The 27,084-nt window shown below is 40.7% G+C and overlaps 2 protein-coding genes across 2 annotated transcripts in view; one reads left to right on the top strand and one right to left on the bottom strand.

The window, feature by feature from the left end:
• Positions 1 to 183: 183 nt before the first annotated feature.
• Positions 184 to 3,769, bottom strand: arsa (arylsulfatase A). Its single transcript, XM_038706104.1, is given in 9 exon segments — positions 184 to 479; positions 589 to 691; positions 781 to 908; positions 1,072 to 1,196; positions 1,448 to 1,577; positions 1,580 to 1,616; positions 1,865 to 2,083; positions 2,243 to 2,483; positions 3,505 to 3,769. Coding segments are annotated over 9 exon segments (1,500 nt in total). The 5' UTR covers positions 3,726 to 3,769.
• A 20,269-nt stretch (positions 3,770 to 24,038) lies between these two features.
• The window catches only part of shank3a (SH3 and multiple ankyrin repeat domains 3a), a 222,883-nt gene continuing 219,837 nt past the window's right edge, over positions 24,039 to 27,084 (top strand). The window contains 4 exon segments of the mRNA XM_038705701.1: positions 24,039 to 24,132; positions 24,283 to 24,393; positions 26,486 to 26,647; positions 26,959 to 27,041. The gene's annotated coding sequence lies outside the window, so the exon portion shown is untranslated.

Below are 27,084 nucleotides of genomic sequence, written 5' to 3'. Positions count from 1 at the left end.
TTTTTCAGTATGAACAGTAATTAAAGTCTAGCTGTCCACAAGCAAGTAGCGATGCATCATCAGATAATTACAAAATCAGCATCACATCTTGTGCATTCATAGAGCAATCTTGAGGCAAAATCAGTGCAGTACCTCCATCCTTTCCCACATTGTCATCATTTGCAGATAGGAGAATTTATCACATCAACAGTGGCAGCAGCCAGGCTTTGGGCTGCACTGAGGATTGCAGCAAGGCTCAAGGTTCGGGTCTATTCCTTTTGATATCTGGCTCTCTCCAAACACCATAGAGGCTTCAAACTGCTCCTTGACCTTCTTGATCTTCTCCAGCAGGGCTTGGAGGTCGGGTTTTCCCTTCAGGATGAGAGGGTAGTTCTCAGAGGGGTCAGCCTCCAAGTCGAAAATAAGAGGGGGATCATGGGCCTTGAGGACTGCAAATACTGAGCAGTCTTGGTCTGGGATGGTACCGCTGTGGGTAGCACCTGATACACAAACACAGACAAGCAGCTGTCAAAAATATGTCAGTTTTGACTAGGTAATTATGCTTGATCTTGGTATTTTAACAAATTGCATTTATGAAGCCTTCTATACCTCGTGTATAGAAGTGGGCCTTGTACTTCCCCAGCCTGAGAGCAAACAAACCATACATCTCACTGGGATCTGTGGGGTAGAACACCATTGTCTCCCTTTTACCCTGCAAAGGATTAAAGATAAAAATGAACACATCAGCTTGGTTTTCAAATTATTTCAATCTCTACAGAGTAAAAGGTATGCTTCCACTACCTTTCCTTGGTTGACAAGGATTTCCTTCATATCGACACCATCCAGCATCACCTGGGGTAGTGTGGCTCCTGCCAGACTTGCGATAGTAGGGAGGATATCTAGAATGCTGGCCATCTCATGAGTCACACCTAAAGAAATGAATACAGAAAAAGAGCATGCTGCAGTCATCACTAAAAGGTCATGTGTAAATGAGTTTGTATTCATTTCATTATGGTATTTATTTTCATATTGGAACCAAAATGAGACCAGTTGATGCTTGTAATGTAGTGCAGATGACTAAGCTGTCCTGACCTGGCTTGATGATCCCTGGCCAGAAGGCAATGGCTGGCTCTCTCATGCCCCCCTCATATGTGGTGCCTTTCCCACATTTCAGGGGGCCAGAGTTACCTCCACGAGACATTCGCATCAGTTCAGGGCTACACACAGAGACAGGAAAAACACACCGCTTGATAAAAGACAATAAATGCGATTTAATAAGAAGGCAATAAATCAAATATAAATGAGGGCAAAGATAAAATGCAAGTTGACCTTTAAACAGAAGAAAAACACACTACTGTACTACAGCTATTGTGGAGGGAGATAAAAATGTCTGCATAAGAAAGTATGGAAGTGACTACAAATATATCCAGGCCATAGATTCTTTTGTAAACCAGCGGCAAAAACCAACCCATTGTCTGAAGTGAAGAAGACCAGGGTGTTGTTGATCACTCCAGTCTTCTCCAAGGTTGTCAGCAGGTTTCCTATTGTGTTGTCGAACTCCAACAGAGCATCTCCAAATGGGCCCCGCAAAGATTCCCAGCTGCCCCTGGACCTGCATACTGGGGGTAGTGGGTGTGCTGTAGGGAAAATAGAAGATGCTGAAATTATTGTAGTTTATCTCACTGCATATGCAGTTGCCATAATCTATCTACACAGGGTTGAAAACATTGTGGACTTTCTTGCTTTGAAAAACTCACTTAAATGTAGACATGTACTACACACTTTGCAACACATTTTAAGTCTTTTGAAGAGTTTAACTGATCAAAGTAAGTGTTATTTTGCCCACTCGATGGGCACTCTACCACAGACTGTTTTTTTTGCTTACATGTGAAGGATAATAGAGGAAGAAAGGTTGGTTTTTCTTGGCTGATGTGGTAATGAATTTGGTGGCAAAGTCACTGTAAGCCCTTTCCAGATCGAGGAAGTCAACTGGTTGCTGCTTGATGATGTCATTGTGCATTAGTGGGACAGTTACAGTGCCAACATCACACAATCCAAAACACTTAACATCTGGAGGGAAACAAGTCAGGTTCCTACAGGGTCCCTGGGAAAGAAACAAATGCACAGAACAAAGAACAAATATTAAAATACATAAAAGAAATGACTCTTAACAAATAACAATAACTGACTAACACAGATTACACTGCAAAACATTATATAAATTTGTCAAACTCAGTTTGGAGCTAAATGCAATGGCACTGACCATGTCGTGGGAGTAGGGGATCCCCAGGTACTGGTCGAACCCCTGCTTGGTTGGAAGAAACATGCCATTGGCTCCAACTCCTAAGTGCCACTTCCCTATAGCAGCACTGGCATAGCCAAGAGGTTTCAACACTTCAGCTATGGTGGTCTCGTTCAGGGGAAGACCTCCTATAGAGCCTGGGTACAGCACTCCTGGGTAGATACCTGAGCGGGTCTGATAGCGCCCTGTCAACAACGATGCCCTGGAAAGAAATCAAAACAAAACAGAGCTATTATTTAAGTGGGGTAGGAAGGACTGTAAAGTTTGTGTGTGGACTCAGTTTTTTTATGTTGTGCAAGATAGAAAGTGGACAGTAGGATCTAAACCATGTATTAATTTTAAAAAATTAAATCTACTATCTACTAAATTAAAATTAAATTTGTAAAATTAATTTACAAATGAGATATTCTCATTGTGAACCAAATGTTGTTACACCCAGAGAGAATGTGAACGGAGTATGTGGATTAAGGAATAAAAGTTGTTCAATATAAGACTCTTCATTCCTTCCTCGTTCACTGTGTTCAAACTCTGTTGAACAATGCGTTGCTGAAGCTGATGAAGTGATGTAATATTTTTTGTTTTGCATGCCACACCGAGTTGTTTTTGTGTAAAGTACTGAGAACTGCTTATCAGTTGTGTTACTTTATTACTCACTAACCACATGATCTGTTTTCATTTCCTCTCTCAAGCGTTGCACTCTGCTGTATAAAGTTAAATCTTGTAATGTTGTAATGAACTGATGATGTCAGTGTAAGTCACACTGTCAGACACTATTTGTTTTTGGAGATTTGGTGACACTGCCCGATTATTATTTCAAATAACACCTCTAACTAATTATTCTCTCCATTTTGACATGGCTACACACATACAATGAACCACATTATCTCCAATTGTACAGTATTCTCATTATGAGGTTGATATATTTTCATCAACAAGTATTAATACATGCATGGGAGTTGGGCCCATTCGTTAAATAGAGGAGAGGAGAGATGCATAATAAAGGTAAGTTAGGCTGTGTTAACATGATGTAATCCTGACGGTCAAAATCAAGTAATATACAGAGTGGTAGGCTACTTTTATCTGCTCTCACACAAATGATTAAAAAGGTTCCAGAGAAGCACTTAATGGGACCTTAAAATGATAAAATATGTGTGCTGTGCATAGATTTAAAGATTATTTGTTTGTTCAGTAGCGATAAGCCCTGACTCTTCCCCTTCCTATACCTGGACGGGCTGCAGACGGGGCTGGTGCAGTAGAAATCTGTAAACCGGAGTCCTCCCGCTGCCAGGCGATCCAGATTTGGAGTGAGTGAACTGGGGTGTCCATAACAACCCAAGTCCCCGAAACCTAAATCATCTGCGAAAAGCAGGACGAAATTCGGGGGTGAAGCCGAGCAGGTGCAAAAAAGAAATACGTTCAAAAAGAAGAGGCGGATGTGGTCCATTCTGCGTCGTCCTGCGTCTGATCAGACCCGAAGAGGAACCAAAACAAAACATCACGTGTTCACTGTCGCTTACAGTTGACGTCACACGTGAAATGTAGTCTGACTTGGACTAGACAACATAATACCGGTAAACCAGTTTGTTCTTCTGAATACAGGCTTTTGTTTTTATCTGATCATACAGAAGGGCAGATGATTGGATACAATTGTATCTGTTATAAATGAAGAACAACAAACAATGTTCTAATCTTCACACTCAACTGAAGTGTAGTTTATTATGCGCCCCTAAACAATGTCTGTAACAGAAAGTCAGTTCTTTGTTATTTATTTTATAACAATGAATTGATTGTATTGTTATACTGTGCCTGCTTTATGTTGCAATCGAGTCCTGCGATGTCTAGATGCAGATTTTTAGTAAAAAGTTGTTGGAAATTGTGCTTTAGAGACATTTCAAAAGGAAGGTAAGTATTAACAATATGTTAAGCATTTTACTGGTTCCAGCTTCTCAAGTGGACATAATAGCAAAAGCTTCTAACTCACAAGTTTGCATCAATATGATATGTGAAGAAGTGCTTGTCCTGTGACTAGTCCCTGTCCACTGTGGAAGGACTGTCCCGAATGTCCTAAACTGTTTTTGTATCCTGCACTGTCATTCTGTCTGCCTTTCGACTGAAGATGTTAGTCTGAGGGCCTGCAGCGAAGTCTTTGTCCTCTGTGGCAACCTTGGTTTCTGCCACTGATTCGACCTGACGCATGGTCAATTGGGCAAACAAGAGGAGAAATAAATCGCTGGTGCAGTGCTGCAAGAGCCACCAGTTTGAGGAGACATGGCTGTCACAGCTGATTATGTGCTGTAAAGACTACAGTCTGTGGGCAAATGTATAAAAAATAAGAAAAGGAGAGCGCTGCCTGCATTTCGACGTGTCTATGAGAGGGGAGAGAGGGATAAAATGAGTACATAGAACACATAGAAATCCTAACACAGATGTCATTTTTATCACCAGAAGACTTCACTGAGGCGATTCCCAGGTTATGTTATGCAAAGTAATGCTGACACCTGAACAGACTCAGTAAGGATTGGCCTGCTATTGGAATTCAGATGATGCCTCATTTCTTTGGTTAGGATGAATTATGCAACACATCCACTGTATCTTTTCACCATAAACACCAGAGGTGTGTGTGTGTGTGTGTAGCTTGCATGCTGTTTAGCCCCGGGGAAGTGTTGCTGTGGCATTGACGGATTGATGGTTGATAGTTTTGATTTACTATTCATTTTCACATCTCTCTACAGGACTGACCTACATTCAGCAGCTACTTTGTGTGTGTGTGTGTGTGTGTGTGTGTGTGTGTGTGTGAGAGAGAGAGAGAGAGAGAGAGAAAAACTGAGATAAAGGAAGAGGCAGATGCTCCATAACTACTGATGCAGTTTTATCAGCTGTTTTCTTATTCTCTGCTGTTTGGCTTCTCTTACTTGCATTTTGTTTCATGCTGTGGGAATATCAAACTCACCCAGCCATCCATGGATAATTGTAATCTGCATTAGTTCTGTACATACTGTTTGTCATGAGTGTAATGAATAGTCATTGTGTGTGTGTGTGTGTGTGTGTGTGTGTGTGTGTGTGTGTGTGTGTGTGTGTGTGTAGCCAACAGCGTGACCTTGGAGGAGAGGGAGGAAGCAGGCTTACTGCTTGAAGTAACATCTTTTACTGTGGTAATTAAACTGAAGAGAGTACACACACAAACAATTGCCTTTTCCATGGCAGGTGTGGCTTTCAAGACATAAGATGCTTTTCACGGTATCATGCTCAGTTCAGGTAAGCAATGAATCAAACATCAGTCCAGGAGCTTGTAACGGAATACCTGGAAGCAGCCATCATTAGAAGCTAATAATTTATGATCGTGATTGTTCTGGTTTTGCCACCACTAATGGCTTGTAAGGGTGTTTGCCAGACATCCCATCTAATGGGCAAGCATGTCTCATGGAGAGGAATGAGGGGGAGCCGCTGTGGATAAACGTGCGCCACACAGCCCTGCCTACACTGTGATTAAGTAAAAGGTGACTGCTCTGACCTTTTACTGTGAGTGAATGAAAACTGTTGCCATTGACAAATACAGAGCAGAACAAGTAGCTTGAAGCAGCTGAGGTCACAAAAAGGTCCTCACCCCTGCCCGTGTGTGTGTGTGTGTGTGTGTGAGAGTGGATGGGGATGGTGTTTATGAATTTGCGTGTGCCTGCTAAGAATCAGTTCTTGAATGTTGCGCAAGATGGTGTTGCTGCCATTTTTTGGGGATCGTGTTTTTGGACATCTTTATGTAAGATGGATTGTCCTGCCAGAAAAATGTCTCTGATTTAATGTCCCTTGACAGAGGGGGTGTGTTTGTGTGTGTGTGTATGAGTGTGAATCTTGGGCAGCCTTTTGCTTTGAACATCTGCTTTCACAGCCTATGGGAAGGGCATGTGTTTGTGTCTATTTATGTTTGTGCACTTACAAGTGTGTGCATATAATGCAATTGCTTCAGGCAGATGGAGGTGTGGTACAAAACAACCCCAATAAGCTGATGGAGAAAATGAATCCCACTCTCCTCCCCGAGGACAGAAACAAGAGCGAGGGAAAGCAATCTCACGCCTGCGTGGATAGTCTCTCTCCTCCCCTCTTCATCTTCCTCCCTTCACCTCTTTCTCTTCTTCTTAACAATAAGTTATCCATGTCCACAGCTGTCTGCCCATGCTGCTTTATTTGGCTCCACGAGAGGCGCAGCAGGTTATAACTGGTATGTGAGCCAACAATAAATGAGCACCAATGGAGAATTGTGGAAAAACGTTTTTTTTCTCATCTTCTTCTTGCTATTTGTCGTTTCACACAATATTAACAGTCTGAACTGTGACTTTTAATGCTGCAGTGTTTGTGGACCACTACTGTGTGAGAATCAGCTCCATAAGGTGCAGGGAAATAGTTTGAGCACTAGTGGGCACCATTGGATCACAGTTCCCCTCACATCCTTGTATATATTTGTCTTAACAGGAAAAACAACCTCCATTCAGTCATATTCTTACCATTAGTTGCACAGACAATATCTGTTAAATCCGATCTCCCAGGCTATGCTACACTACACACTTCCACAGTAATAGGGTCATTTAGGGTTAATATGTATCTTCAGCACATGTTAAATTGCAGTTCAGCTTTATGACATTTCTAATGCCTCGTACAGCTGGTCTTTCATGTCTTCATGTAGTTTCCTCATGCTAGCATTTACAGCTCCGCCTTTTCCTGCCATTTTTTTCTCAGTGAAGAAAATCTCTCATGTTCAATTCAATTCAATTCAATTCAAATCAGCTTTATTGGCATGAATGTAGTATGAATGTATAACAACAGTATGGCCAAAAGCTACAAATAAATTACATAAGAACAATTCATTTCATATATTTCATTAAATAAGTAAATAAAACAGTAAAAGTTGTGTTTGTGTGTGTTAATAAATAATAAAATATTAATAATAGAAAATATATACAATATAAAAATTACTTAAAGTAAATATTAAAATAAAAGTAATGGGCATCTTATTCTCTCTCACCTTGTGTGGTAACTTGCAAATTGCCTAAGGCTCTTATAGAAGGTTATAGTTGATGGATGACCACTGAGAGGAAGTAGATAGATAGATAGATAGATAGATAGATAGATAGACAAGGTGGAGAGGATAGAGAAAGAGAGGCTGGAGGATAAATCAGTGGATAATTCAGAACCATGGGCAGCTCTTCATACTTTGATTTAGCACTGCCCTGACAGCAGAACATCTCTAAATGATTGTGCCTGCTATTATCTTGTCGTCATGCAAATGCATTTTGAGCAGCATAAACCACAACACGTTTGAAGTTGCTCCTGGGAGAAGATATAGTGATGAATAAGGGCAAAGTGAAAATAAAACCAAAAGTGTTTCATATCCTGTGGTCTAGACTTCACAGAAAAACAGCACTTCATAGTGATGAATAACAGTTATTACGCATATTGTCAGTATGATATTGGAAAAGCATAAAAACAGGGTTTAATTTGGTTTTAATAAAAATCTTACATTCAAAACACTGTGAAGACAGCTTAAGGTATTTGCTGAAGGCAGTTGTGTGAGCACATTTTTGCAACAATCTGCTCCATGAGCAGGGATCAACCAGTCCTTTCAATGATGAAAAGGCATTGTTATTCTGGCTTGTGAGCTGAGGGAGCAGTGATAGAAAACATCCTGGCAAATAAACAGAGGTTCATTGGCACAATAGAGGCTGGAACAGAGCACAGAATTATGCAATGAAATCTAACAGGCCTCTGTGGAGCAACATGAGCTGAAGAACTCATAAATGTTTGAGGACCTGCTGGGGTAATATGTGCTTTTGTCGACGTTCTCGCCTCACATACTGGAGCTCTCATTGTACTAAACATAGAGCAAATGTTCTCTTGAACTACACGTCACCTGTGCACAAAACACTGAAGAGACATTACAGTCAAAATGAGCATTATTGTCATTTTGTCTTCGCTCCACCATCACACACACACACTGACAGTCAGATATATAAACAGCACCATCAACACGACACCCCCTGTGATCCACTTCGTGTGTCCCTGTGTGGCTGTGGCTTTCTTATGATGGACTACTGGTGGTAAGAATGACCTGCCCTTGTAACCATTTCCTCCACAACTGCCTGGTAATATTATAAAGAAAGGCAGGCTGAGTGGTCCTCATGCCTGCTGCCATCCTCCAACTCCCCTCCGGCTGTCATCTGCTGCCATACTGCAAAGCTGCTTCCACAAGTGATTTATTCTTTTTTTCCGGATGACTCCTGCCTCACCCCTGCTCTTGTCATGTGGACAGACGGGCCTGAGAGATATGACTCGTGAGGAACAGGGTTGCACAGGGTGAGATGACATATACTCAAAATGGAGTTTCTGCTGCATTTGTTGGGCTATGAGATAATGCGAAGAGCTAAGCTAGAAATATCCAGATGAGTGTTACATGAGATAAATGCCAAAAATGTGTACGGATGTTGAGATTTCTCATCCCAGCTCCTCCATCCAATGTTCAGCTCACCTTGAGATGTGCCTCGTTTCAGCATCTCCTCAGGGACAGAAAACTCTCTGCTTTGATTGTAAACAACTCTGTCTGAATTTATTATATGAAAATCCACGAGTGAATAATCACAAAGACCAGTTCCTCACGTCCAGCTTTCCATATTCATGCAAATGCTGCTTTCAAAAGTAAATGGTCATTTCTTTCATTTCCCAATTTGAATTTTGCATTGTCATCACTTGTAATTGGAACAGACATAGCCAACCCACTAAACTGCACCGTACTCCTCCCCTACCTTCTTGTGATTGATTAAAAAGAGTAACACAGAGCACTGTTTGGATTTAATCAATTCTGACTTCCAGTTTTTATGTTGGCAATTAATTTTTTTCTGTAGTTGTCATGCTACAGAAATTAGTAATAAAGAAGCTTTTTTTTAAGTACACATTCATATCACTTTGGAAAACCATATTTAAATATTTTCACTTATAAGATTTATCATTCATCACCCAGAGCAAACTGATGTCAAACACTGATAAATGCAAACAGAACATATTTCACAGTCGAAGATGTAAACAAGATTGTTAGGACCTTCATTAGCAGCTTCAGTGCTTTCCTCAGTTACAGTATGTGACCAGATCACTCCTAATGACTTTGGAGCCACGAACAGTAATGAATGCAAAACGCATGAGCTGACTTAATTATTATTTTCCCATTTGAGAGTTTATCTTGATCAGCTGTTGGTAGACGTGGCTTCCTTTGCAGCTTGTCCTGGGTACTCGGCAGATCTGATAAAGGTGACAGTAATATGCAAACAAATAGAAAGGCAAGAGACCAGGGGTGGTGATGGCGATACTTCAGACATCAGTCATTTTGTACATTATGTGTGAATTGTTTATAACACAATATTATATTTGTAATGTTTGCTTATCATAAATGTTCCCATGAAACCTCCGTTACTGGTGTATAAAGGGTTGTGTTGATAACACAGTGCCATAATCATATTTAATAATACACTATTTCACTTTTTACTTTAATTTTGTCTTGATTTTGTTTGGCCTTACTGGCTGGCTTTCTGCTGTTTTGTTGCCTTCTGGGTATCCTGCTTTGCTTGCTTTATCTGTGAAATAGTATGATGTTCACTTTAAACATGAACCTTTAAAAGGTCTACTCAATTTCTCCTGTGCTTTCTGTCACATCTTATGGACTTTTTCAGTAGATTATTTTGCATTTTTCTCAGTTGTCATTTAAATAAATCTGTACACATATATGGTTATAACTGCTGTTATAACTTATACACCAGTAATGCTTCACAGGAGCTGTAGTTGTTAACAAATGCATATAAACATATGAGAATGTCCCTTACTTTCAAATTGATGATTGTGTGTTATGAACCATTTATTAATTGCTTATTCTCTGCTTATACATGCTAATCAGGGAGTTAAAATAAAGGCTCGACCTCATAATGAGGCTCAGTGTCTCTGTGCTGACTTTGGTTGAGTACAGTAGAGCTCTTCATCCTTGTTAGCATTTCCAGTGCTAGATTGCTTTAATCACATGGGATTCATTTGGTGAGGAAGCAGGGAAGGGCTGTAAATGAATTAACAAGTATAGCAATACAAAGTGCCCAATTACAGTTTTGACTCTGAATTAGCATGGCAAGCTATTAGCTACAACAGTTTGAGGAGTGACTGTTCACAAAGCTTAAACTTGCTCTACGTCAAATGGGTATTTAAGCTATCACACTACATATCAGCTCCCATGCAACAGTGTTCCTGGGGTTAGCCGAGCAGATCTAGATCCATGAATCAATTACCACCACAGTGCCCACAAACCCAGATCCCATTTCTCTGTGTCACGCTCGATAAAAGCTATTCCCTGTCTTTCTACGCTGTCTGTCTCTCAGTGCTGAAGCTGCTTCTCATTTGTCTCATCTGATCTTAAAAGCGCTGGCTATTTCACATTTTGTGAAGTGACTCAGAGCTTCAGCTGGAGTAAGACAACTCCCGCAGGTGTGAATGTTGCACCTTAAGTTTTGACTTTACCTCACACTGACAAACTGAACTCAGCTTTTTCCTCCTTGCAGAAAAAAACAGCTGATGCAGAGGAAGAATTATCAATGGCCCCAAAAATGAAGTTGGCTACTAATCCACTCACTGTTAACTTTGTCAAATACTCAGCAGACCCATATCTCTTCAGAATGTCACCACTACGAAGCTAAGCAGGAGCAGCTGGGGTTAAAGTGCTCACTGATACCTTGATGTTTCTGTTGTTGCTGCATTGCCATTAATGTTCATTCAACAATTCATAACCAGTTTTCACAGTGAGCCTGAAGATGCCCTTTAAGTACTTTTCTATGCTTGAAATAAATTGTCTTTTATTTATGTACAAAACCCCTGTCTGTTTAAATATGCTGATGTTCAACAATTTCAAACAAGAATGATCAATAGCTGCTATCGCCAGAGACTACTGTAGCCTAATACACACACATACACACACACGCATGAAGACTGAAATACACACACATCTTCCTTTCTGTTGGGTACAGAGGCTGGTGCCATGCTTTCCTTGATGACAATGCAGCATCTACTTGGCTGACAACAAAGTCTTATGTGGTCCCTGGTGAAACAGATGGATAGGTACATCAAGTCCTCGTTGTCAACAAAAAACCCCATCAAACTAAATAAAATTAACAGTTAACAAAAGGAAGAAGTTGCACATGGGTATAAAGTTGTGATAGTATAAACACACACTCACACACACACACACACAAGAAAAACGTTCAAAGAGGTCCATTGAGAGTGGAAAGTGGTGCTTCAATTTAAAGTGAATTAAAGACTAAGGGGGGGAAATAAGGATAGAAATAGAAATTAAATAGGATATATTAGTAATAATTGTTCTGCATATTGCTTTAGTGATTGAATTAGAGCCACATTTTCCTGAATATTTCACTGGTGAGGGAGGAAATAATACAGCTGCAAGCACTGTAGGAGAAAGCGATCATTGAGATCCACTTCATTGTTCTGTTTTTCCTTTTTCTGTCTACATCTGGACAGCGATTGACACTGTTCAGCTGAAATCAGCAGCAGCTTTCGTTGAAGGTGACCCTAGTCAGATTTAGTCAGCATTGTTCCTTTTCACCATGAATATGTAAATTGTCTTTTTTGGCTCCAATTGAGATGAGATCAATTTGAGGCTGAAGAGGATTGACTCGTAGACTGTTAAATACCCAGAAATCTCATTGACATGAGTGACAGGCGCTGCCCTTATCAGGTGGGAGAGTGAGAGGAATATTAGGACCGATGAGCAAGCATATGTGAATGTGTGCGTGTGTGTGCGTGTCTATGTGTATATCTGTGTATAAAGATGTCGTGCCACAGCTTGAGTCGGGTAATTTTCAGAAGTAAATCCTTATCTCCTTAATTCAGATCTGGTAAATTGCCAACCAGAGAAACAGAATTTTGCTGACTTTCAATGCAGAAAAAAATACAGGGTGCAGATATTTACTGCACAGTGTTCAGATAAACAATGGCTGGATTCCTCTTGGACACACACACACACAGCATTCCTCAATTATTAATGCGGGTGTGGATTACCTCTGCAGAGAGGGACAGTTTACATGTAAGTAAAAAGTGATCCGCTTCACTCTATCTGCCCCATTTCCTCTTCATCAAACCCCCTCACCCTGATCATCCCCTTTAACTCCCCTGGAGAACCTTTGAACTTGCCTCATGATGAAACATGCACACGCACACACAAACACACATTGATAGCTAATGAAGGGCCAGTTGCTGAAAGGCTGGCCTTCCTTCTCTCACAGAGGAGGTATTCAGTCCCCCCTCCCACCCCTTCCCCAGCCTCTGTCTGGTCTGTCCTAGCCTGGCTAAGATCGGCTCAGCGTGACTCAGTTAAGTCTGTTCATCTCCGTTTGAATAGCAAGGTATTGTTTCACAAGCTAGGATCCCCTTACCATGGACAACACAGAGAGGCCGCCGTACCTACCTTACACACACACACGCATACACACATGCAGAGGAACAGACAGAGTGGTTGGGTCGACAGCTTGAGAGCACATTTTTCCCAGGCGTCTGTCTACAAAGCTGCAAGAGAATCAAGTTCTTTCTAGACTTTTAGAGGAACAAATACAGACTCTTCCTTCGTGCTGGTTGGTGTGCCCTGCTTTTTCATGACAGAATCATTCTGTTCTTGTGTACTTCTGAAGTAAATTTGTTGGTGGGACTCAGCTGTGTTTTCTCCTCCTGCTGTTTGGGGTCCATGTCTTAAGGTAGGACAGAGGAAAACATGAATGAATGAGCATTGAAGTATTTGCCTCTTTCCTTGTTTCTAGATGGTTCTAAAAATGGATGATCTTTACCAACAAATGTCTTTTCATACACTGTAAAAAATCACAGTACAGTACAGGATGACTAGCACTCTTTTTCAGCAATGCTCTTACATCACTCATAGATACATTGTGTTTACTTGGATTTTTTTATTGGACTTCAATTTATTACATTAGCACTGGAACTATTATAATCCTATTTTTGGGTTTTGACTGCATTGTTGCATTTTGTATTTACAGTAAATGTTATGTTTTTCCAACTATATCTCCTATTGCACCCCTAGAATTTCCTCTCCCAAAGTTTATTTCATTTTTTCCTTTGGTCCGAATAGTTTTTGTTCTTGCTTTCCATTTTTTCTTGACATGGGAAAAGGCTTGAAATGGGTCAGTGACTGTTGCTGTTTGAGGCCTGAAAGCCCACTGAGACATTGCATGTGATGTTCAGGTACACACATGTACAAACTAGTATATAATGTCATACAGTTGTTGGAAACAAGCTCTAAATCCTTAAACATAGACAAACACAAAAATCAAAGTCTTAAACTACCAATACAACAATGTCAAGAGAGCAGGGTAGGTGTAGCTGTTATTTTCCCATAAGTCTGCAGTATTCAAGTAACTTCAATAAAGGAAACAGTATAATAATAAAATAACACTAGGTAATAACACTGAGATAAAAAAAAAAAACATTACATTACTGCTATATCTAAGTGTCACTGTTAAATGAAGGACACCAAAAAGAGGAGCCAAATGAGATTAGTTAGAAAATAAAAATAATATATTAAAATTAAAATAAATAAATAAAACAGTAAATGTGTGTGTATTAACGGACAAAAAATTCCAAAAACCCTGAAGAAAATCAGTATCAAATGTGAAATAAAAAAATACAAATAAAGGAATGATTACTAAAATAACAAAGATTATATCATACTATATTATTATATAATATGTGTCTATTATATTATAATATTATTTAATTTATGTATCAGTCTAGTCTGAGTTTCCACTGGTTGTCCTCAGTTTGTGGCTTGAGGAAATATATTTTGCTGCAATGATTTGGCATTCTGGCATTTCTCACAGTAAATAGGGGAGTTTCTGTGTGTCTGATATAAATTTGAATTCAGGGTATATTTGGGAAATGTTTGCTAAGTGTTTTTCTCTTTGAGTTTTATAGGTTTGAAGGTGCAGCTCTGTCTCTTCCTGTTACAGTCAGTACCTCTGTTACAGTCTCTCTTCTTCTGGTAGCCAGCTCTGTCACACAAAACAACTTATATTAAAAATACAAATTAGCTCAGTAGATGTGATGATACAATTTGATGAGCTCTCTTTTCCCCCAAAATGTTCCACTGTGTTATGCTGTATGTGTCACAACTTCAGGATTGTTTATTAAGAAGCCTCAGTTGGTAAATAGTGTTTGTTTACATGCACTGGAAAAGTGGGTGAGTGCTCTATGTGTCCTCTCTTGATGGCCTCGACATACTCTGTGCCTCTTTTCTCCTTTCATCACCGCTGCCCTCAGGGCTCCTCCTTGCCCTCCTCAAATTCTCCATCTGTTTCAATTAGCCGGAGTGCAGGGTGGAGCACAGAGGTCGATCAGCACGGAGCTGCAGGTGCACCTTTAAAGTATAGCTCATAGCTGACAAACAGGAGTCACTCTCTGCCTGTTAGGGGGTACACTGTCACAGGTGAGAGTATGAGGCTGTCATTTCTAAGAGGGAGCTGCCAAGAGAGTATTTGTGGGATGCCAGGACCATTTGGGCACATAGACAGAGGCAGTCAGTGCCAATCAGAGCATCAGAGATACAGACACAAGCATACAATCGCATGCATTTTCTACCCACCCTCACCTCCCCTCACCTACTCATCTCTTCCACCCCTCCAGCTCACATAGACTGGACTTCCCTCCTGCACCCGTGAATTTGCTGTGCATGTATGAGAGTGTGTTTGTGCAACTATTCACCATGGACTAGCAGTGAATTTGACTACCTGAGTTTTATTCTGGGGTTCCAGTAATGCCATGCACTGTACATCTTGATGGGAGTTACTGGGAGTTATTACTCCAGCTTTACACACAGTGGTGAGTAAGTCAATCATGTTTTGTCTTGTCTTACAGCATGTGCATCTGCTTGTCCCTTGTGCTGTATATTGTGTTAAAACATTGGTGTACTTTTACATGATGAAAGCATTAAATTTGGTAGGTTTGTATCTCCAGGAGGTCACGTGGTATGTAGGCACATTCTGTCATATTTGTGCTGCGGAATATGTTAAACCCCAGCAGTGTGATTTCCTGAGTGCAGTATTTGAATAGCTGAATTCTTGGTGGACATATAGTATATGTTACAGTCGGAATGTGGTCTCAAATTAACAGCTAGGAGGACTAAAAAAGTTCTCAACTCAATGTATCTGAAGCTGCCTATAATGCTATAATGCACACATGCTCAAATCACTTTTTCAGCAAAGAACAACCATAAGAAAGGACATTTTGTGATAAAAGGATATTTTAATGAGTTGACCATGGTTGGTGGCAATTTGTCAAGGTGATGTAAGATGCCACCTTGCCACAGCTGTTGCCCCATAGGCTTACTGTAGACAAAACAACTGCAAAACAACTTATTTTACAACAAAAATACTGTTTTCCATTTATGAGGCCAAGGCACAGTATATGTCACAACTCAAGTTCTTATCTTTAACTCAAAAACTAAAACATTTAGAAAATGAATCTCAGAAGGAAAAAAAACTTCTTAAATCTTGTCAAACAGAGGTGCTTCTAGTCAAAATTTGATGTGGTACATACAGTTCTATACAGTCTATGGTCGTCTTATGAAAAAAAAGCTCATCATGAGGCAAAAAAAGCTCTCAAGCCATGACACTTCAGAGAATTTTTAACACATAAAATTTTTACCAGGGCTTTTGAACAGTAAAAATATGAATTGGCATCACTTTTAGATATTTCACAAACTAAGGGCCAAATTTGAACTCTGAGCAGTTTTATTATTGTTCATACAGGTCCAGATGTCTGTGTTCCTACTCCCACATGGGAACAAACGACTGAGTGATTTCAGGCCTAAATCTATCTCTCTGTTCTCAACAAAAGGCTCCCAGGCTGCAAGCAATGTAGTCATGAAGGTGATCAAAAGCCTTTAGATCTGTACATCTGTGTGCCCTGCAAATGAGTTACAGCCTCCTAGTAACAAAGGGCTCTCTTTGACCCACATGCTCCGCCGCTGAAATAAAACAGACGACCTCTACGTTTGTGATTGGCCTAATGAATGGCAGTCAGGTCAGCCAATGGCACAATGCTATTGAGGGCCTTGAGGGATGAGTGATAGAGGATGTGATACCAGCAGAACAGAGGCAGATGCTGTTTTGACTCCCTGTCTGACACAGGGAGAGATGCTAATGATATTCTCCCTCATGCGCTGAGGCGAGAGAGAGAGAAACACCAATAACTCTCCATCTCTTTGGTCACTACCACGCCTATAGACAGTGTGATAAATCTCACAGCAGAGTAACAAGATGCAATTAACAGGGTCTACGATGACAATTTCAAAAAGTTTAATGGGGACGACCACAATGCATGTGTTTCCCCTTAACCGCCTGGCAACCACCAGAGCCCTTTAAAGAGAGAGTTGCGTCAGCGGGGGTCCAAAATGCTTGATTGTCACGTGGTTCATAGAGACTGCAGATAGTTCCTTGAAGTCCTAGGTGGTCAATTGAAAATGAGTGAGACAAACGTCAAAACTGCAATTTTAAGCGTTTTTTGGTAATTTATACAATAAATGCATTGATTTACAAAATTTGTACAGCACTCTGACATGTGTATGTAGTTACATTACTATTTCTTAAAAAGGAGAACAAATATTTTTTACAATAACAGCTACAATCACCTACCTTGTTGACAGGGACGTGCACAGGAATTTTGAAGGGCAGTTGCTCTGACCTGAAAAAAGGCACCCCCCCCCCCCCCCCCCCAAAAAGAAAACAAACAAAAAAACATGGGCTATATGAAGGACTGAGAAAAAACATTTTTTTATTAAAAAATATACAAAAAGTAAAACACTTAAATACAGCACTCAATAACCTAAACTACTATTAATAACAAAACAGAAAAACATGACTCGAGTCATGAAAAAAGAGTTCCTTATATTATTGTTTATTGTTTTTTTTAATCATTATTTTTTTTTTTCCTTTTTTTTTTATTTGAAAATAAATAATCTAGATTGAATTGACAGATGGGGAAAACTCGCTTCTAATAAAATATTAAATAAAAAAACGCTTAGATTTCGGAAAAAATACAATCCTTTTTTAACCTTTTGGCTTCCCGTACATTCAGTTGCGCTTCTAGCTCGTATTCACTTCTGTTGGTACGTATCACATATGGTAACTGGGCAAAACTACGCATGATTTGTTGTAGTATGATTGCATAAAGGAAGGAAACAGGAATTCCGGTAGGGAACAGAATCGACTGACGTGCAGGCAGCGCTGCAGCAGTGCAGCCACTTAAACAGAGTTTGCCCTTCCCCTACTGACTTTCACTTTCGGTGCCCGAATGGAAGTGAATGAGGCTTTGCGATCGCGATTATTTTTTTATATTATTTTTTTTTCTCGGAAGGACGAGTCGGAAGGGCAACTTGAGTCAGGAAAGGCAAACGGGCAGTTGCCCGGGCAACCAGAGCAACCCCCCTGTGCACATCCCTGCTTGTTGACATTTTTTGGCTAACCTTACATTGGAAAGTGTGTTCCTCTTGAAAACACGTGTAATGGAAATTTGTGCTTTAGTGAGTATTCTGAAATAAAGATTCCAATCCAGACGTCTTTTAAGGGTTTTATTCTTTGCAAAGGGTCAGACAAACTTACAGAGTGCAAAACAGTCTGCAGAGTGTAAGACAAAGAGCCAGTGAAGAAGCAGGTGACTTTATACTGTAAGGGTATTACGCAGCCATCCAGGAGAGGAAGGGAGTAGGGACCAGCTGTCCTGAGATGAAGGCCTATCAAGGACAGTCTGATAAGAAAACTCTCTAACGAGCATCTTTCCCATGGAAAACTTCACCTAGCTGTAAAATAATAAAATATGAAACACTGGTCTATTCTGATGAAGCATGCAGGGTGAAACAGTAAATTAACAATAAAATCAGAAAATAGCATGTTAAGTGGTTTGTGCATGCATACTGTCTTACAATAGTCTACAGCATGGTTTACTGTGCTGAGTGGAGATGCTGCAGTCGGTCAGAAAAAAGAGTATGAATGTATGGTTTCCCAGCTGACATGGAGAGGAGGAAAAAATGGTTGAATCAGGTCAACAGGAGCAACCTTACAATCACTAAAGAGGCTAAAAACAAAAAAATATGTGAGGTACTTTTTCCACAAAGAAAGAACACATTACTGGCTTGTTAGTTAGTGAATGTTTTTATTATTTCAAATGGTTCTCACACACAGGAATTTTGATGATAATGTGACATGTGATGTACAAAGTAATTATGTAATTAGTGCAAACATATCCCGTAAGAATGTGTTCACCAATATGGTGCATTCTGCAACTATGATGTATTAAGATGCACTCTAAAAAATAAAACAATGGGTCAACAAAAAAAATATGTTAACATTTTCCACTAGAATTTTTAAGTTAAAACTGCCGGTAGAATTACATTAATTCAAAGCAATGTTTTGAGTATGGTGAATTACCTTTTAGGCCACATGCATTTGTAAGTAACTTAATAATTGTCAATGTAAATGCAAGTATTTAAGTTGGAGAAGCTTTTTGGCCACAATAAAACATTTCTAAGTGACATGAACTTAACAATTAAGTTGAAAGAGTTAAGTTGTGTGTTAGCGAGTAATCTTTAGTATTTCTTCTCATCTGAATCATAGTCTAATCATGTCTAGCTAACTGGCTAACGTAGCTACTTGTAGTTTATAAACGTAGCTAGCCTACATGCTAACTGGAGTGGTGGCTAATGGGTAATCCCATATTAAGTTAACTTGCCAAGACGTTTTCCGTGGCTACCTGGCCACTTATTACTCCTGCATTTAAGCCTACTCAATCAGTGACAGGTTACAGCTACTAGCTAACTTTACCTCGGCACACAGACTGTAGCCTACTATCAACACTGCTCAAATTTGGGCACCAATTTGGGACTTCCAGATTTTATTCGGTTACAGTAGGCTATCACCAAAAGAATCCTGAGCAAATGCAAATATGTGTAATTAAGCATAAAATTTCTTACTATTCACCACATTACGCTTCAGTAAGTTTCAGCTGTGGCCCTGTGGTCACTCGTCTGGCCTTGAACATGCCTGCACATGCAGGACAGGGAAACTGTGGGCCGTTTACACGTCATCAAATTGTATTTTACATTAACAGAACTTAAAATTAAATTATTTTTTGATGAACTGAAAATGTTAAACTCTGACAAGTCATGATAGTATATTCAATCAATAGGCATAATTTGTGTGTCAGCCAAACTCAATAAAATAACAATTACAAGTAAAAAGTCTAACAGTATCTCAGAACTTGATTTTTCATTTCACAACAATATACACTGCTCAAAAAAATAAAGGGAACACTTAAACAACACAATGTAACTCCAAGTCAGTCACACTCCTGTGAAATCAAACTGTCCACTTAGGAAGCAACACTGATTAAAAATCAATTTCACATGCTGTTGTGCAAATGGAATAGACAACAGGTGGAAATTATAGGGAATTAGCAAGACACCCCCAATAAAGGAGTGGTTCTGCAGGTGGTGACCACAGACCACTTCTCAGTTCCTATGTTTCCTGGCTGATGTTTTGGTCACTTTTGAATGCTGGCGGTGCTTTCACTCTAGTGGTAGCATGAGACGGAGTCTCACAAGTGGCTCAGGTAGTGCAGCTCATCCAGGATGGCACATCAATGCGAGCTGTGGCAAGAAGGTTTGCTGTGTCTGTCAGCGTAGTGTCCAGAGCATGGAGGCACTACCAGGAGACAGGCCAGTACATCAGGAGACGTGGAGGAGGCCGTAGGAGGGCAACAACCCAGCAGCAGGACCACTACCTCCGCCTTTGTGCAAGGAGGAGCACTGCCAGAGCCCTGCAAAATGACCTCCAGCAGGCCACAAATGTGCATGTGTCTGTTGAAACGGTCAGAAACAGACTCTATGAGGGTGGTATGAGGCCCGACGTCCACAGGTGGGGGTTGTGCTTACCGTGCAGGACATTTGGCATTTGCCAGAGAACACCAAGATTGGCAAATTCACCACTGGCGCCCTGTACTCATCACAGATGAAAGCAGGTTCACACTGAGCACATGTGACAGACGTGACAGAGTCTGGAGACGCCGTGGAAAACGTTCTGCTGCCTGCAACATCCTCCAGCATGACTGGTTTGGCAGTGGGTCAGTAATGGTGTGGGGTGGCATTTCTTTGGGGGGCCGCACAGCCCTCCATGTGCTCGCCAGAGGTAGCCTGACTGCCATTAGGTACCGAGATGAGATCCTTAGACCCCTTATGAGACCATATGCTGGTGCGGTTGGCCCTGGGTTCCTCCTAATGCAAGACAATGCTAGACCTCATGTGGCTGGAGTGTGTCAGCAGTTCCTGCAAGAGGAAGGTATTGATGCTATGGACTGGCTCGCCCGTTACCCAGACCTGAATCCAATTGAGCACATCTGGCACATCATGTCTCGCTCCATCCACCAACGCCACGTTGCACCACAGACTGTCCAGGAGTTGCTGGATGCTTTAGTCCAGGTCTGGGAGGAGATACTGAGCCTAATTTTGACTTGTTTGAAGGACATTACATCAAAGTTGGATTGGCCTGTTTTCCACTTTGATTTTGAGTGTGACTCCAAATCCAGACCTCCATGGGTTGATAAATTTGATTTCCATTGATAATTTTTGTGGGAATTTTTGTCAGCGCATTCAACTATGTAAAGGAGTATTTAATGAGATTATTTCATTCATTCAGATCTAGGATGTGTTATTTTAGTGTTCCCTTTATTTTTTTAGCAGTGTATATATTTAAGTAATGACTAAAGGTTCCCTGAATTAGTTTTTAAACCTGAATTGTTGTGTGGAAAATAAGCTCATAAGCTAAGAAGAAAAGAAAGAAGGGATGCAGACAGAAGAGAAGGGAAAGAAAATAATATAACATTTTGAGTATGATTCCTTATAAATGGTGCATTATAATAAGCATTTACAATCATGGCCGGCAGCCATACCAATGTAAACCCTACTACTTCGACCGATTGACAGAAGCTAAGCAGGTTTGGGCTTGGCCAGTACCTAGATGGGAGACCTCCTTGGAAAACTAAGTTGCTGCTGGAAGAGGTGTTGGTGGGCCAGTAGGTGGCAGTCCCTCTGGTCCTAATAATAAGTTCCCAGTGCAGTGATGAGGACGCTGTGCTGTGGGAGAGGCTGTCCTTCCGATGAGACGTTACACAGTGGTCATTAAAGATCCCATGGCACTAGTCGCAAAGAGTAGGGGGTTCCCTGGTCATGGCAAAATTCCCAACCTGGCTTTCACCATCTGGCCATCTAATCATCCCCCGTAGTAATTGGCTCGATGTTTTCCTCTCTCTCTGCCTCAAGCTGATGTGTGGTGAGCGTTCTGGCGCTAAATGGCTTCCGTGCATCACCCACGTGGGTGCTACACATTGGTGGTGGTTGAGGTGATTCCCCCCCTCTACTTCACTGTGAAGCGCTTTGACCGCTATCTAACAATCGGAGCCGGAGCACTCAGGTGGTGTTTCACATACATTGATTTGTTTGTGGCTCTCTCTCATGAAAACAACTGTCAATGTCGGAGACCCACCTTAAAAACAAATCACAGGTGGGTTGTCGAGGTAAGCACGCTGCATAGCAGGAAGTCAATATCGACTGTCATTCTGTGGGAAACACTGCACTCTTCTGGAAAAAAACTCTCTCTCTCACGGCACAGTGGAGTTTGTGTCAAGGATTCCGTGCTAGATGCGTACCGTGCTGGAGTCCAGCTTAACCGTGCCAGGCTCACCTCTTCAAGTGTGCCCGGGCACGGTTAAGTGTACTATGCCCGGGCACTCACATAACTTTGGGGGTTAAACGTGCTCGGGCACAGTACGGATCGCCTAGTGCAGTGGTTCACAAACCTTTTAGGCAACGCACACCCTTCTACATCTTGACCTGGTTGCTGCACCCCAAAACCCCCTCTCTCTCTAGGTTTGCTGATTTATTTATTTACTTATTTATTTGCTCAATGTCCCGCCCACAGCACTCTGATTGGTTACACATCGCAAATAATAGCTTATCAACACTTTGCTCTGGTGAGCAGCGGAGCTGTGTGTTGAAGAGAAGGCAGCCGATAATACTGAAGGTGCAATAAACATCAAAATATGATGATCTGTTTCTATGATGACAAGCAGTGCAGTGTTCCTGTTACACCAGTGAACATGTCCGAAGTCACAGCTACGGGACATTTTCATGACAAAAAAATACAAAACACCCCCCCTCCTCTGTTTTTTTACAAATCCCACCCTGTGTAGAGCCTAATAAACAGATAACATGGGGGAAAAAAGGATCCACATGAGGATTTGTAAGTACAGAGCGGGTTGCTCAGCCTGAGAGTGGGGGATGGGAGAGAGGCAGAGGGAGCGACAGGGAGAGACATAGAAAAGGCCTGATCAATCCAAACTCCATTCAGAAAACAAACATTTCAGAAGTTGTTGTCCTGCTGTCTTGCTGACAGACCTGGCAAAGCAAATTCATATGTTTAACAAATCTGCATCATGTTGTAGTTATTTCAGCATCAGTTTAATCCATTTATTGCTATTTAATCACAGCAAAATGTTTATTTTGGGTTCATACAGCTGTAATAATAGCGAGATGTGTTTATTCACGTTATTGTATTATTGTTATTGTTATTATTGTGAACACTTGCAGCGAATGTCCTCATGCGAGTAAATCGTCGCAAGGAGAAAATTCACGGTTGGTCTGAATGCCGCATTAGCCTCCTTGTCAGAGCGTTTGCCTCCTATATCTGAGGTCGCCAGTTCGAGTCAGGTCCGTGCAGTAACGTTACAACTCGGGGCTGGTTACATTAGCTTAAAGACTGGGGCTAGCAGCAGCTAGCCTGGCCGAACTACCAGAACCTCTGATGCTTGTTTAATCACAAATGTGATTGTAAATGACAAGATGTGAGCTTAAAGGTTTAAATGCAAGACTTTTTCTTAGCCCGGAGGAAGGACTTCCTTGAGTATGCTGGTTGCTTGGAAACCTGTTTCCAGTCTTTATGCTAAGCTAAGCTCCTGGCTGTAACTTCATATTTAGTGTTCAGACACAAGAGTGATATTGATGCATCTGTCTGTAAAACAAAAAGTGAATAATCATGTTTCCCTCAATGTCAAACAATACATTAAAGTGAAGAAGGGCACACTGCAATGTGTTCTGTATTCTGCAGTTCTGCATTTCAACAAAGGACTTAACCTACCTCTACCTCCCAAACTAATTCCAGTCATAGTTAATGGTGGAAGGCAGAGTAATTGGCTATATTACAGTCTCTTCCTCAGAGAATCCTTCCTTGATTAGGGAAATTATTGCACCCCAGTGCGTGATACAGATACACATATATACATACACCTAATGGAAGACTGAGCAATATTACAACCGCCCCCTGGAGAAGATTTCAGCATCTTAAAACACAGTACAAGCTTTATCTAACGTCTTCCTAGGTTTTTCCATCTATTTTTTCAACACTACGCATTTTTCGGCTTCACAAAGAAGAATTTCTTCCCCCACCTGAGATGTTGTTTCTCCCTCTAAACATGAACCTTGAGGTGAAGTCTGAAGATCTGTCTCTCTTTCATCCCTCATTGGCTGAGAGATGCCTACAAGTGGAGCCACCGCAAAGAATGATTGACTGTTTGTCTCTAACCCCACATCAATGCTGAGACTTTGGGCGAGAGTCACACTCATCTGTCACTTTCAGATCTACTCTTACTCTCTCTTACTGCTGTTCACGATTTCACAACCATGATGTGTGGAACTGCAAAAACGGCAAGACTGGGAGGTCAGTGAACTTGGGCAGTCACTATAGGAGGTTAAACACTGTGGATTTGTGTGTGGGTGTGTGTGTTAACAAAAGCTCTGTGTTTTGTTTTACGTTGTTTCGAGCGACATGAGCACTGACATTGGACACTGACACTGGAATTTGTTCCAGCTGGACATTTCAGCTGTAGCTGTGGAAATCAGCTGAGGCATTGTTGGAAATAGAACATCCAGCGTTGTACAGGTGGTCGTGCTGTTTTGGAATTACATCTGAAAGCAAACTGTGAGTGCATTTTAAGTGAAGCATATTGTTTTGTTCAAAGACGTGTTTGTCAAACTTGTGTTTAAATTTGATTTGTTTTCACAAGAACTGGGTCACACCTGGAAGTCATCAACCTCAAAACATATTCTGACATGTTGTATTTGACATTGAGCCTCTTCTTTCAACGGATAGTATCTGATTGTGTTAATGTTCCTCAGTCTACAGGCGTGATACGAGGTCTGTAATCTGACACCACAATGAAGATAAACAATATTAAGTGCTTTGATTTATTTAGACATTTCATGCAGATTAAAGGAGGGACTCATTATTGAAACAGCAACACACGACATGGTCTCAAGCAGTTTCACTAATATCATGATCATTAGCAGAAGGAGCACTTAAGTAAATGTAGTGACACAAAAATACAAAAATACTCAATAATAATCAAAATTCTGTGTTCTGTGTTGCTTGAGTAAAAGTACAAAATCATTGAGAGCAAAATGCACTTAAAACAATCAAAAGTATAAGTACTTACTATGAAGCAGGATGGCCCCTCTGTTATGTTAGTAAAGCATTAACATGTGCGCAGCATTGTGGCTGGTTGCACAGGAGATCATTTAAATTATTCTGTATACTGCTGAGTGGTTAAATCTATAACCATATTTAAAATATTATAAACTGGTAATTGGTTTTGTATGTTAAATCGTAACTCGTTAACTAACTCAAACTGAAAAAAGTGAAATATGAACTTGTTGGAGTACATGTAAAGTACATTACTACATTATGATGCATGATATATTCTCATACAGTAGGTGTATTTGAACTCTGAAAGTGTTTTGCTTCCATGCAGTTCACTGGCTTACACAAGAAGGTGCTGTATTCAAAAGGCCAAATCACTTATATATTTAATCAAATTTAAAATACTAATGCAGCGAATAAATTGATGTAAAACTTTAGGTAATTTATAATCCCTTGTTATCTTGCAATATATCTTATAATGCAGACTCACTATTATCTGGATGCCACTGTTACCATGTCACCTATCATACTTAATGTATCATTATAATATGTTACTTCTGCTAACCTCTTATTTACACCTGTATTACTGATCATTATGTTATTGGTCTCGGTGTTTGTTTTGCAGGGTCATGTGAGTACTGAGTCCCGGCGACATTAGTGTTTAACTCACAAAGGTCATCTGTGTTGAGAACTGTGTTCTGAGGTGTTTAGTGTATCTGCTCCCTGGTTCACCCCTCCTGCTGATCTAATCGTCACTGTAATGGCAGTGTTGACTTTGCTGCTGGCTTTGCTGGTCCTTCTTATTTTCACTTGTCGTTTTGTCTCTTGATCTCTTTCTCTTAGTTAATGTGTCTGCCCTCTATCCCTCCATCTTCTTCAAGGATTGATTCAACATTTAACATTAGTATGACCTCAAAAATGCACTCAAGTAAACCGTCACTGCTCTTCAAGTTGTAGAGCAGTAAGACCTCCGGTTTTCTTGTTAAGGCAACCCTCTCTGGCCACTGTGGACATAGTCTGTATGTGTTAGATGTAATAGCATTATTATTGTTGAATTTGGCTGAATTTTGTAGAGCTACTTGTTCAATAATTCACATATGAGCCTGGTGAATAACATAACTGCTGGTAGATGCAAAGTTTGCTTACATACAATTATTGTGCATGTAGATCAATAGAACAAGAGGTTCGATAAAGTCATGATTGTTTTGTGATATAATTCTCTTGCAGCCACCCCAGCATTAAATTTCACTCCTTACACAGGAATGTGCATGACGATTAAATGTCTGTTATTGAGTAACTCTAGGCTGTTGTCATGACAAACGTTCAAACAGTAATTGAATGCAATGTTTTTAACCACAGAACCCTCGCGTGAATCATGTTGTGTGGTGGAGCAGATATCGGTGTATACATGTGCATAAGTAACATGGTTAGAGTTGTAGCATAAAAACAAATCAATATTTTATGTCCCCCAAGGTTTAATAAAACCTGAGAGAAGAAATGTAATGCCTTGAAAAGCAGTTCTACAAGCACAAAGGGTCTAAAAGAATAAATGATACGTGTATAAATAAGATTGACGTAACTTGACTTTTCACAGTCAGCGGAGCCCTCTAACTGGCATTTACCCACTGACCCCAGCGGAGCCAGTCAGGACGGACCCACCAAAAATCACAAAATTGCTGTCACTCCCTTACCTGGTGTCCACGCATAGTGAGTCAAGGAGCAGTAGAGCAACAGGGTCACACCTGTGCTGGTGGAGGTAAGGTGAAAATGCGCAACCTTAACTTCATTTCATGCAGGTTTACCCTCTAATGAGCTCTGTGGGCTTCAGAGGGTAAAGTGAGACGCTTGCACTCACTGCCTCGACAACAGCGCAACACAATGTTATACCTTGGGTTATGCAAAACGGCTGGCTGGCACTCTATCATCCTTCTGCAGTATGCAACTTCATTTCAAACACCTTTGGGCCTATGCACTTTGTTCAGTGCATCTGTGCAGCAGATTTGTGTAGTTATAACACAAGTTGACACCCATTCTATTCACCTGTTTGCTTTGTGTGTCGTTCTCAAGGTCCATTGGGACAACTGATCTGTGGGTGCTCACATGTTATGAGCTCTTGTTGGCCCGCTCCCTGCTCTTCAGCATTACAGAAGGTACAGAAGTGGCTGTTTGTCCCTGACTGGTTTGTCAAGTCCA

Source organism: Micropterus salmoides, unplaced genomic scaffold, assembly GCF_014851395.1.
Source record: "Micropterus salmoides isolate LMB-PRFRI ecotype aquatic unplaced genomic scaffold, ASM1485139v1 Ms_hic_scaffold_8, whole genome shotgun sequence".
NCBI classification, from domain to species: Eukaryota; Metazoa; Chordata; class Actinopteri; order Centrarchiformes; family Centrarchidae; genus Micropterus; species Micropterus salmoides.
The sequence above is the reverse complement of the archived record's forward strand: the minus strand, read 5'-3'. Positions and strand labels throughout refer to the sequence as shown.